Genomic DNA, 12,530 nt, shown 5'->3' with positions numbered 1-12,530 from the left:
AACTACCATGTGGCTAACTGCTGCCAAATGCAACTTGATTTAACAATTTCTTTAAGGTTTATTGTGGCTTTGTTTACAAATTATCAGTTTTATTTCAAGAAAGAAGTCCTACTATCAGTATGTATAATTATGAGCTTAATTTATGTTCTTCTTAAAATGTAAGTTAACTATGCCTTCCAACAACTTTAGATGGTGAACTAAAATTATGAATATAGTCATATTTCTTTTTGCAGATCAGACCTGAATATACAATCACAATTGGTGCTACTATGTGGGATACAAAATATCCTTGTAGTAGCTGACTTCAGGAAAAATGCCCTAGCCTCTCTTCTCAGATCTTCTTAGATCCATGAACAAGTACTTTTGTGTTGAAGTTCAGCCTCCGTCAGCTACAGTGATGTATTTTCCCTTAAACTATCTGTATAACTCAAATGAAGACTTAAAACCTTGGTTTGAGGGTTTTTTTTGTCTGTGTTTATCACATTGCCCTGATTCTCACCTGTTTCTGTAGGTAGAATTGTGGCCTCTGTCTTGAGCTATTTATTTATTTATTTATTTTAAGTCCTTCTTTAAATTGACCAATTTCTTTGTTCTAGCTGTATCCTCTGGTCAGTAGTCTGTTTGAATATTAGATTGATGTTGTGCCAGATAATAATTTATCCCAAAATTAATTCCATCAGTTAAGACAAAAAGCCAGGTACTTCCACTCTCACGTGCCTCCAGGTCCTGTATTACAACATGATTACTGCAGTTTTGGACTTTTCTTAGTCTATTTTATTTTATTATTGAGTAGTGATAATTCCTCTTTTGACAGCAACAGCATTAATTATGCTTTGCTGTTGGTTACCCAAGTTACTTGGTTTCCTTGTCTTTAAAGTGAAATATAGAAATATATTTGAGAGAATTATCTCTAGCAGTACATTTATAATGTGAGCAGAATTTAAAAGTTTTGCTTGTAGTCTAACTTGTCTCCTACATGCTCAGTTTCTAAAGTATGGCGATAAAATAATATTTAGTGGCATTTGGAAGAGCTGGTGGGCTTTGGAAACTCATTCTCTAAACAAGCTGGTGAATAGCTGTAAGATGTGTGTATAAAGTTGGATGATAACTATTTATTGCTCCCTGCCAGGATATAAGATCTGCTTGGGTATTCAGCAAAATTGCGTTGGGTTTTGCAGTGGTTTGTCCTAATATCAGATAAAGAAATGTGTTTACTAAATAGTTTGAATAAGAAATTGGAAAAAGATCTTAAATTACAGGTGATCCCCAGGAGAGCTGTTGCTGGTGTGTTGATCGGGGCTGGATGAAATTGACAGATAAAAATCAAAAAAGAGTATGTTGCAGAGGAGTGCACAATAAAGGGTTTCCATGTCTATCTTGTGTTCTAGGTGGGGAAGTTTTACTTGGTGGGCCATTTTCCATCATTGGCTATTCATAAATTCAGAATCTGTTACTTTTAATAGAAGAATCTGTTTTGGAGTGTAATGGATTAATGCCTTTGCTTATCATGATTACTTATATTGTTAGTCCCTTATACTGCCTCTTCCCTCTGTGTCATCCTCCTGCCTCTGGAATATGTGATAAGGACCATATTTCCTCTTCTGTGCCTTTGTGCAATGAAGACCTTGACTATGATTAAGGCTGCTGGTACGTCTAGTGATGTGCTACTGGAAAATGAGAAAACATGAGGAAGGAATAGGACTTAACATGTACAGTGGCAACCTAAGTGTGTCGCTCTTAGGAAATTAGATGAAATTAATATCAAATGACTATCAAAGATGTTCTTCGAAGAGCCCAGTTCTGAAGAGGACATCTGGAGAAAGTATAAAGGGCATATCTAATGTATTTTATGTCAGTACTTGGAGACATAGGTGTTTTGTCTGTGGTACAGGTTTAATAATTCATTAGCATTTTGTTTCATAATTGAAGTTCTTTGTTCCATACATTGTATAGAATCCTGCATTTGTAGCCTGTTCTGGTCCAGGGACAAAATATAAAGTGTGTTTCTGTGCAGTAGTTTGCCAGCAGTGTTCAACTGCCTGTTTCTATTCTACTCCTTGTGATGCTGTGGCTGTGTATTTGTTCCAAGTTGTTTTATAACGGAATCTGTTTCTCAAAAGCTTCAATTACTTCTTAAAACAGTTGATTCAGTCTTGCAGGCTTTTTTGCTCACCTCGTTTGCTGCTTAATTTCTTCTTCTAAATTGAGGATTATCTGAAACGGACAGATGAGTTAAATTTCACAGCCTGTTTAAGACAGTTTGGACAAAATGCCTTTGTAGTGCCGCTTTTTTTAAGACTAGTAGTTATCTTCAGCAATGGCATGTCAAGGAAAACTTTTATTTCTGTTTGTGGAATCTAGAGGAAGCAGAATACTTAAAGGATTATTGAGATCTTTCAGTTTATAGATGTCTTAGTCTCCTTTCAATGTGAGTTAAGTTTTGGTGAGTTGTCTGATGCAAGGCTGCCTGACAGTCTTTTGGCACCTGTGGAGTGCATAAGTGTTATAAAATCTGATTTTCAATAACAGATGTAGACCCTTTGTTTTGGAATTCAAATGTAAAAATAGAAAGTATTTGGACAAACTTGCCTTCTTTGAAATGAGAGGATTTGCAGAAGAGCTATTGCATCAGAAGTATCCATTCATTCTTATTAGAGGACCTATTAATATTTTGATTCTTGGTGTGTCTGTACAAACAAGGAATAAAGTGATTTTTCTAATTCACCTTTACAGATGCATTCTTTGACTCACTTGAAATGGAGGGAAAATGGCAGAAAAATAGATACAGCTTAAGTTCATTGCTGTATCTATTTTATTCCTGTGTGAATTGCTGGTTTTGGAGGTTGGCTCAAGGTCCCTGAAAAGACTCTTATGTATTTGGGAAGTACCATATTAATTCCATGCAAATCACTTCAGCTTTCTTTTTTATAGACCTTGAGAGAGGATTTATGCAGAATAAGAAACAAGCCATGTATATTCAAGTTGTTTATCCTTGCATGTTCTAGAATTGAAATTTTTGGAGCTCTTGTCATTAGATAATAGTGCATGTTTATATTCAATAAATTACATTGTTTATTCTTACTTCTGATTTTAAATTGTAGATGTCTAATCTATTCTTTAGTTGTCAGGGGCTGTTCTCTACAGTGTGTTCTGTACTGCCTTGCAGCACCAGGCAATGCATCTTTTCCTGCTCTTAGCAAACTATTATTCTCTAGCTGGAACTACAAATCAGACATCAACTCAGAAATGAGACCTTGATTGTTTTTAGTTTTTGCTGTGTACAGCATTTTAACATAGGTGTTTTAATTGGTAAAGCTATATGAACGCAGCGTGTGGTAGGAAAGAAAAACGTGCCTGAGCAAAAATTGCACTTAATATGCAGATTTGTTTTAGAATTTTTTGACTGGATAATACGCCAATAATGTTCTACATATTAAAGATTTTTCAGTGAGTTGTTCAACTTTTTAGGAGGAAACTTTGAGGGGCAATGTTTGCTGATTCTAACTTGGTGTGATGGTTGAACAGTTTGTATTCTTTCTCACTCTGCCCTCTGCTTTTAGGACTACAACGATGAAATCAGACAGGCACAACTTCAGGAATTAACATATTTAAATGGTGGTTCAGAAAACGCAGAAGTTCCAGTAGTTCGTGGAAAACCATCTATTCGAGCAAGAGGAGTACCAGTTCCTGCTTTGTCCAGGTAAGTATCTCAGTGGCAGTGGAATTTGTTTTGAATGAGTATATTTTGAGCTTCTCCCTTCAAACACCAAAAACCCGACCCAGAGCACAGTAGTGGAATATGTGCAAGACATAAAGATGTTCAGTCTTGCTGTGACCATGACAGTAAGGCTTCCATGATGCTTGCCTTTTGCTCCTTGTGTGCCGGTAGGGTCTGTGTTTTGTCCCTGTGGAGCTCATGGCTTTGATAACGGGTAAATCTTACCATGAGTGACATGAATCTCGGATCAGTATCTCTAACTTAGGGAATATCCATAGTCCTTTTACTGTATTAGGAAATTTTTATAGTCCCTATAATATAATGCTTTGGAAGTAGTTTGGAGGTAGAAATTGGATTTTGTTTCATCTATGTAGTGTTTATTTCCGTTAAAAATGGGCTTTTTGTTTGATTCAGGAATGGGCAAGTCTACTGCTCCTTTTGCTTTATTTTTCTTTGACACAGGAGATGTTTTATTTGTACTCTAGCATCTCTATTTTCCTTGCAGTACTGAGATGGCAACTTTAACTCCTTTGAATCCCAAAATATAAAAACAAAAACTAAATAAAGCACATAGCTGTTTCTGTTACAGTATGGAGAGATTGTGGCTGCAGCAACTAAGTGTAACAATTTTCTACAGTGAAGTATTTTATTTCAGTTGTGGCTATGGTTCTTATTAATGCAAGCTTGAAAATTATGTTTCAGCTTTTAAAATTGTTTCAAAATAATATTCTGAAGGTTTGTTCACTTGGATTAAGCACGTTAGAAGAAAAAGTGCTGAGGAATTATTTCATTTATACAGATCTGTTAAATTACATGTGCCCTGTAACAATGATTGTAAAGGCAAAGCAGAATGAATCTTAGAGAGTTTACACTTACTATTGTTTGTGTCCTGTAAGAATATAATTATTTCCTTCAAAGGAACAAAGTTTTGTACTTACATTTTTAAGAAATACCGTATATTATCTCTGTTCAACTTGCTCTCTTGCTTTTAGCGTTCAGAGTAGTGGTAGTTAAAGGTTTGCTGCTTCAGCACTGTTATCAGACTTACAGGAGTGCTTGCAAATCAGAGATCTCATTTGATTTTGAGGATGGGGTTTTCTTGCTAAATGTACTTCACTTCTGCGATATGTTTTTAACTTTGCCATACATACCTGTAACAGATGCTCAGTATAGAGACACTCGTGATTCTTTGATTTTTATTTCTTCATTTGTCATGTGTCCTTAAGCTACCGTTTCGGATACAGAAGTTATTGTTTGGTCTTATCACTAAAGTTTCATGTTTAAGTTCCACTACTAGTATGTAGCACGTGCATGCTTAATTAACTCTTCATAGCAACAAATTTCTAATATCACTAATTTCATCCTCTAGATTTTTGTAAATTATTTTTCAAACCTGTATTTTATGTAAAATATGCATGCTTTTAGCTCACAAAATGCTTTGTAGTTCATCCTATTGGCCTACAACTAGGCTCCCCAGAGTAAATTTAAATGTTATCAGTATTTGATTTGGAGATGACAGCTAAAACATTGTATTTGTCATCTCCTATTTTTATATAATTTTTAACGAAAACTGAAAGGGGGTGGTTTCTTTGTCTTGATCTTACTTTAAGACTTATCTTAAACTCCAAGAATTATTCCCCTCAAATTGAAGTGTTCTGTTAGCATGAAAGATTCGTTAAGTGAAATTTAATGTCATTGTTACTGAGATACAGCCATTGAGTTAAAGATCTTAAACACAGCTGTAATGCTCTGATTCTTTTTTAGTGCAAATTGATTTCAGTGAGTAATACTTTCATTGAGGGAAGGCTTTGTTAAAGACTTTGTCTTGGTGTTAAATAAAACAGCTTTAATAGCAAGCATCCCTGAGATGTCCAGGAGAGGCTGAAACAAAGCTTGAGAAGACTTATAAAGTTAAATCTGAAACCTTGATCCTACCCTCTTTGTTATCTATAGAGTATTTTTAAGACATCAGCCTTGATACATGAAACATCTTGTTGAGGATGCAGTAACTGAGTGTGGTGAAGTTCCCAATTTTTAAGCCTTTATTATTCCTGAACAGTTTCACTTAAAGGAACCAAAGTTACTAATTTTTGCCTTTCTTTACTCCTTATCAGACATGTTGAAACTGGAGATAATGCTTCTTATCAAGTGCCTTCTTTTAAGAAGACTTGTTATGTGTATGTTTAGCTCCATAACAAAATTTTACTTTGTGCGAAATGTTTGTGCTTGCATACAAATTTCTAGCTTGTGTACAGGTATTCCTGTATGTGGTAAGTAATTTCCTAATGGTTGTGGTTCAGTAATTTTCTTTTTCCCAATTTTTCTTGACTGAATTGTTTAATGACTCTAAAGCCAAGTAAAACTTTGGAGGTGAGGGGATGGAATTTGCAGTAGAAGGGTTGTGTGTTTTTTGACATTTACCCTTAGAAGTATGATGTTTTTACCGTTGTTCTTGGGTCTATAGTTGTTTCCTTCTGTCCTCTTGCCTCCATTCTTTTTCTGCTTTGTCGTAATACTGTTATAAATGACCTTCAGATGTAATCGCAACACTTTTGATTTGTGGTGCTTATGCTGAGCATCGAACTTCTTTAGTTTTTACCTTCCTCTTCTTTGCAAGAGGAGAAGGGACATAAAAATCTTTCCCTGATGAAAGTCTGGATTTAATTTCTTTTGTTTTTATTGTAAACTGGCTTAGTTCCTACAGGTTTTCTGAGGCAAATGTATAAAATGAAGGATTTTACTAGGTACTTTTAATTTTACTTTGCTAACAAGCTTAGAGGATCTGTGATGCTTAATGTGAGACTGTTACAGTGAGTAGCTAGATGATATATCTATTGTGTGATTGGTATTTCTTTAATGCATTTGAATTCATGTCCTCAGTCAGTGCAATGGTAATGCTAGTGAAATGTGAATTGAGACTTCTGATTGAAAACTGCAAATAAACATGTGTTAACATACATGTTAATGTGCACCTCTAAGGACATTTTGCAAATAAAGTAGCATTTCCTCCTTTAGTCTTGTGATAAATCTCCCAATTTCCATAAAATCAAAACGCAAACATATTGATGTTTTCATATAAAAATATACCTTCAAAAAGGGAGCAGGAAGGAGGACCTAGGTAACTACAGGCCAGTCAGCCTCACCTCCATTCCTGGAAAGGTGATGTTCTCGGTGCTGTCTCTAGGCATGTCAAGGATAAAAGGGTCCTTAGGAGCAGTCAGCATGACTTTGCCAAGGGGAAGTCATGTTTGACCAACCTGAGAGCCTTTTATGAAGACATAACCAGGTGGATGGATGGTGACCCTGCAGTGGATGTGGTCTATCTGGATTTCAGCAAGGCATTTGACACTGTGTCCCACAGCATCCTCATAGGTAAACTGAGGCAGTGTGGTCTGGATGGCCGAGTAATGAGGTGGGTTGTTAACTGGTTGCAGGAAAGAAGTCAGAGAGTTCTGGTCATTGAGTCTAACTGGAGGCCTGTGTCTAGTGGGGTCCCTCAGGGGTCAGTGCTATGGCCAGTGTTTTTCAATATATTCATCAATGACCTGGATGAGGGATTAGAGAGCGTTGTCAGCAAGTTTGCTGATGACACAAAACTGTTGACACCCCAGCGGGCTGTGCAGCCATTCAGAGAGACCCAGACAGGCTGGAGGGCTGGCAAGGGAGAAATCTGATGAAGTTCAACAAAGGCAAGTGTAGAGTTTTGCACTTGAGAAAGAATAATCCCATATGCCAATACAGGTTGGGGATTGTCTGTTGGAGAGCAGTGTAGGAGAAAGGGACCTGGGGGTTCTAGTGGACAACAGGACGACCATGAGCCAGCAGTGTGCCCTCGTGGCCAAGAAGGCCAATGGCATCCTGGGATGTGTTAGAAGGAAAGTGACTACTAGATAGAGAGAGGTCCTCCTGCCCCTCTACTCTGCCCCTCTACTCTGCCCTGGTGAGGCCACATCTGGAATCTGGAGAGAGTCCAGCGCAGAGCCACAATGATGATGGAGTGGAACATCTCCCTGATAAGGAAAGGCTGAAGGAGCTGGGTCTCTCTAGTTTGCAGAAGAAGAGGCTGAGGCGTGACCTCATTCATGTTTATAAATATGTCAAGGGAGAATCTCAGGAAGATGGAGCTGGGCTCTTCTTAGTGATATCCAATGACAGGACAAGGGACAACAGATACAAGCTGGAACATAGCAGGTTCCAGAAAAACATTAGGAAAAGCTTCTTTACTGTGAGGGTGACAGAGCCCTGGCACAGGCTGCCCAGGGAGATTGTGGAGTCTCCTTCTCTGGAGACTTTCAAAACCCACCTGGACGGGTTCCTGTGTGGCTGCCTTAAGGGATCCTGCTCTGGCAGGGGGGTTGAACTGACTGATCTTTCGACGTCCCTTCCTACCCATAGCATTCTGTGATTCTGTGAAAACTGCACTTGAGTGTTAATTTCAAAAGTGACTCATTTAATAAAAACAGATTAAATGATAGGTATCCTAGCTCTGTCTGTGAGTGGTATCTGGATATGAGTGTTCAGTGTCTTGGTGCTGACATTTTATATTAATAGGCCTGTTATTTTTTACATTTTGTCTAGTATAAAACATGAACAAAAAAGTTTACTGCTTGAGCAGCATTTAGTTGGCTGTGTTTAATTGAATTACTGTATGCAGTAAGGTATGCTTTTCAGGTTGTTATATATTAAAATTATCTTCTATAACTACACTACTGTGTTTGCAAATCACACTGGAATATTCTAGCACTTCTGTGAAAGACTTGTTTTCCCATTCTCTAATGTGTGTATGATAGCTTTACAAAAGTTAAGTACTTCAGTTATTATTTTCTCTCATACTAAATTGGAAGTATAAGTCATGAAATAATGCTTTTTGGGGAAGAGTCAGGTTCCAACAAAGCTAATTTTCAGGACATTGTCTTCCTGAGGTTGTTGTGATATAAATTAGAGTGAGCTGAATTAGATTATTTCCCCCCTACTACTCTGGTACACTGTTCAGTGTAGTGAAATGAAAAATATTAAATGAGTCACCAGGATTTGCCTTTAGTCTAGTCCATGGTACTCAGATTGAAAAAAGATGTTTATTTCAATGCAGAGTTAATTACCACTTTAAGGAGTAAAATTATTCTTAATTTATCCACCTAAATCACCTGTGCATTTAATGGGGAAGGGTTAACCTCCTTCACTGAATTCACCACTGCCAGATCAATAAATCCAGGAAAATCAAAACCAAAGAGGTAATAAAGGTGAATTATTTTAAGAGAAATGTTTTAAATTTTCTCACAGCCATGATAATCCTGTGTAGGGCAGTAAAGTGTTTCTTTGAGAGTAGGACTCAATGGTCTCAAGTAGGTAGATGATCACTTTGTCACCTCCAGATATACTTTAGCAACAATAACAGCACCTGGCTGGAAGCTAGGATTTACTGAGTACGTTTAAGTACTCTATTTAACTACTATAGCCTGTTTAGTAGAAAATACAGTTAATAGGCACTTGAGGAGTAAAGTTTCCATCATCCAAAGAAATATATGAGCTTCTGGATAGCATACTGATGTAAGATTCAGAAGAGCAGAGTTTTTCATACAAATGCAGCAAAAAGAAAACCCAACACTAGTGTCTCCTGTGATGGTTCAGTTGTGTATTTGCAGCATCATAAATCTTAGGGATTACAGGTAAGGACTATTTTATTTCAGGTGTCCTGAAAATAAGACACATTAATTTTGTTTCAAAGTACTTACACAGTCAAAGTATTCAAAAAGTTTAAAGGCTGATATGTGGGGGCTTTAGTGCCCACTTGTGTACACCGTTGGCCAGGATATATTCGCAGTCTCAATACTGTAAAATATGTTCTTATGGGCACTATGATAAAGAGTTGATGATAGTATGATAGTGAGGGGGAAAGTAAAGGTGAAAAGACCCTTCTTGTATTTCAGAATATGCGCAGGTAGTTGAGGCTGACGTTGGTTGACAAATGAGTTTTGATAATGTACCACTGTAAAGGTTTGGGTGGGATGCTTTGTGGGCTATAGAAGTAGAAAAAAAATCTTCTGTTATGAAAGAACTAGCAGAAGGATTAAGAGTGCTAACGGGCAAGGATATATATTGGGATACTGATAAAATTTCAGATGCAGAATCATTGATTGAGGGTTAATATAGCACAATTTTCCTTTTGAAAAGTGAAAGTTATTTCCAGTAGCTGTGTTGCTTGTAATCACAGAATTATAGAATGGCTTGAGTTGAAAGGGACCTTGAGGATCATCTAGTTTCAACGCCCCTGCCATGGGCAGAGACCCCTCCCACTAGGTCAGATTATTCCAAGCCTCTTCCAGCTTGGCCTTGAACACTTCCAGGGAGGGGGCATCCGTAACTTCCCTGGGCAACCTGCTCTAGTGTCTCAACACCCTTATAGTAAAGGACTTCTTCCTAATATCTAATCTATATCTACCCTCTTTCAGTTTGAAGCCATTGTCCATCATCCTATCCCTATGCTTCCTGATAAAGAGCCCCTCCTTTTTTTTGTAGCCCCCCTCAGGTAGCTATAAGGTCTTTCCGGAGTCTTTTTTTCTCCAGGCTGAACAGACCCAACTCCCTCAGTCTGTCCTTGTAGGAGAGGTGATCCAGCCCTCTGATCATCTTTGTGGCCCTTCTTGGGACGCTCTCCAATAGATCCAACAGATGTTCTCCTTGTGTTGGCAGCTTCAGAGCTGAACGCAGTACTCCAGGTGTGGTCTCGCAAGAGCAGAGCAGAGGACAGTCACTTCCCTTGACCTGCTGGCCCACGCATCTTTTGATGCAGCCCAGGTTTGTGTTTTGGGCTGCCAGCACACACTGCTGACTCATGTTAAGTGCTTTGTCAGCCAACGCCTCCAAGTCTTTCTCTGTAGGGCTGCTCTCAATCTACGCATCACCTACCCTGAATTTGTATTTGAGATTGCCCCGACCCGTGTGCAGGGCCTCGCCCTTGGCTTTATTGAACTTCATGAGGTTGGCATAGACCCATCTCTCCAGCCTGTCAAAATCCCTCCGGATGGCTTCCCTTTCCTCCAGTGTGTTATCCACACCACACAGCTTGGTGTCGACAGCAAACTTACTGAGGGTACGCTCGATCAGATTTTCCATGTTGCCAACAAACATGCTAAACACCACTGCTCCCAGTAATGATGAAACCATGAATTATGTACTTGAACCAAAGTTGTGGATCAAGACTGTTTCATAGTTGTTTGTTTAAATGTGCCATCATTTTAATTAAAATAAATAGGAATTTGTTATCTAATCACTGATGCTTCAGAAAGTTTCAAAAATTTATTTTTCTAAGCCCTCAATTAACATGAAAGAATCTCATTTTTTATGAGGGGAGCCATTCATTATCTGAAAGTTTTAATGTCATCTGAAATCTCCATGCCAAATTTTTCATGTAATTTGAAAAGAAGGTGTTTTTATAAAGAAAAATAATCTGTGGGCTTCAAAGTCAAGGGGAGTTGGTGATGACAGCTGAAATTTGGCCTGCGGAATTATGTTCTTGGTCAAAGAAGCAAGCGATGAAAGACCTGAGGGAACTGAGAGCCATGATGAATTTAATTTGATGGCAAGATATCTGTGTAAATGTGATAAAATAGAGCTGAGATGTCAACTCTGTTCTTGTCGGCTCAAGATGTCTTGATTTGCTAGAAATTAGAAGAATGAATCTAAATGTTAGCAGATGTACAAGGGTTTTGACTTTTTATGTGAAACAGATGTAGAGAAAAGACCTTTTGGCAGTTTCTTCAGCGACTTGAGAAGCAGATGGTTACCCCTCAAAAACTAGTTGATTGGGAAATAAGTTCAGGAAGGTGAAAGGACAATATTTCAAAAGGGAAAATGTGATTGGGTCAGAAATGGTAAATACAACATAGAGCACGTGAAGAAACTCAGCTGGAAATCTGACTGAAAAGGCATTAGATACCTACTGGGAGTGCTTTCTGATACGCTGTGTTTGTACATGACAATATCCAGGGTATAAGGTGTCAAGAAAAATCTATTAACACGTTCACTGACCTTAATGGTAGTCATGAGTTACATTCAAGTATGTGCGAGTGAAGCTTTTACTTAAAAAGTGAAATAAAATCAGTTCAACCTTAAACACCTGGAGTAATATGTAGATTATAGAAGACAGAAAACAAGAGTAGGCAAGATGAATCGGAATTGAGAGCTGTGGAAGGATTAGCAAAAGCACACATGGAAGAAGAGAATTGTAAGAGATGCAGGGGGAGGTAACTACCCTAGAGGTCCATCAGTTCAGTCCATGATGGATAGACATATCCAGTAGATATTGAGTAGAGATGACTGCAGGAGTCATCAATAATGTGGTGAGGGATGTCAAAGTCATCAAGAAATGTTTCTGCGAATACTTAAGTAGCAATAGGGCGTGAGTCTAGGGAAAATGTGAGCCTACTGCTGAATGGAGCAGGGGCCGTGGTGATACAGGGCATGGTAAAGGCTAAGGTATCTAATGACTCTTTGTGCTCGGTCTTTACTGGTCAGAGGGCCTTCTGAAATCCAAGGATCCAGAAGTGAGGAGAAAGGCATAACCTTGGTGGAAAAGGATCCAGTTGGAGAGTAGCTAGGCAAACGGGTCAGAAGTTAGTGGGTTCTGCTGCACCCATGAGTGCTGAGGGAGCTGGCCACTCAGTCTTTGAACAGTTATGCAGATCAACAGAGGTGCCTGAGGACTAGGGGAAAGTAAATGTCACTCCTGGCCTCAATCCCTGGAAAGGTGATGGAACAACTAATCCTGAAAACCATTTCCAGGTACATAAACAAGGTCATCATGAATAGTAAA

At 38.3% G+C, this 12,530-nt stretch overlaps 1 protein-coding gene across 1 annotated transcript in view; it reads left to right on the top strand.

Moving 5' to 3' along the window:
* Positions 1-12,530, top strand: part of KHDRBS3 (KH domain containing, RNA binding, signal transduction associated 3) — a gene marked incomplete at its 3' end in the record, with an annotated part of 54,345 nt that overhangs the window by 25,449 nt on the left and 16,366 nt on the right. Inside the window, exon 4 of the mRNA XM_009875521.1 lies at positions 3,561-3,700. Within this exon, the coding sequence (XP_009873823.1) occupies positions 3,561-3,700 (140 nt within the window). The remainder of the gene's footprint in view (positions 1-3,560; positions 3,701-12,530) is intronic.

The sequence above is a fragment of the Apaloderma vittatum genome, unplaced genomic scaffold (genome assembly GCF_000703405.1).
Source record: "Apaloderma vittatum isolate BGI_N311 unplaced genomic scaffold, ASM70340v1 scaffold9018, whole genome shotgun sequence".
NCBI classification, from domain to species: Eukaryota; Metazoa; Chordata; class Aves; order Trogoniformes; family Trogonidae; genus Apaloderma; species Apaloderma vittatum.
Note: the sequence above shows the minus strand (reverse complement) of the source record. Positions and strands in the feature narration are given on the sequence as shown.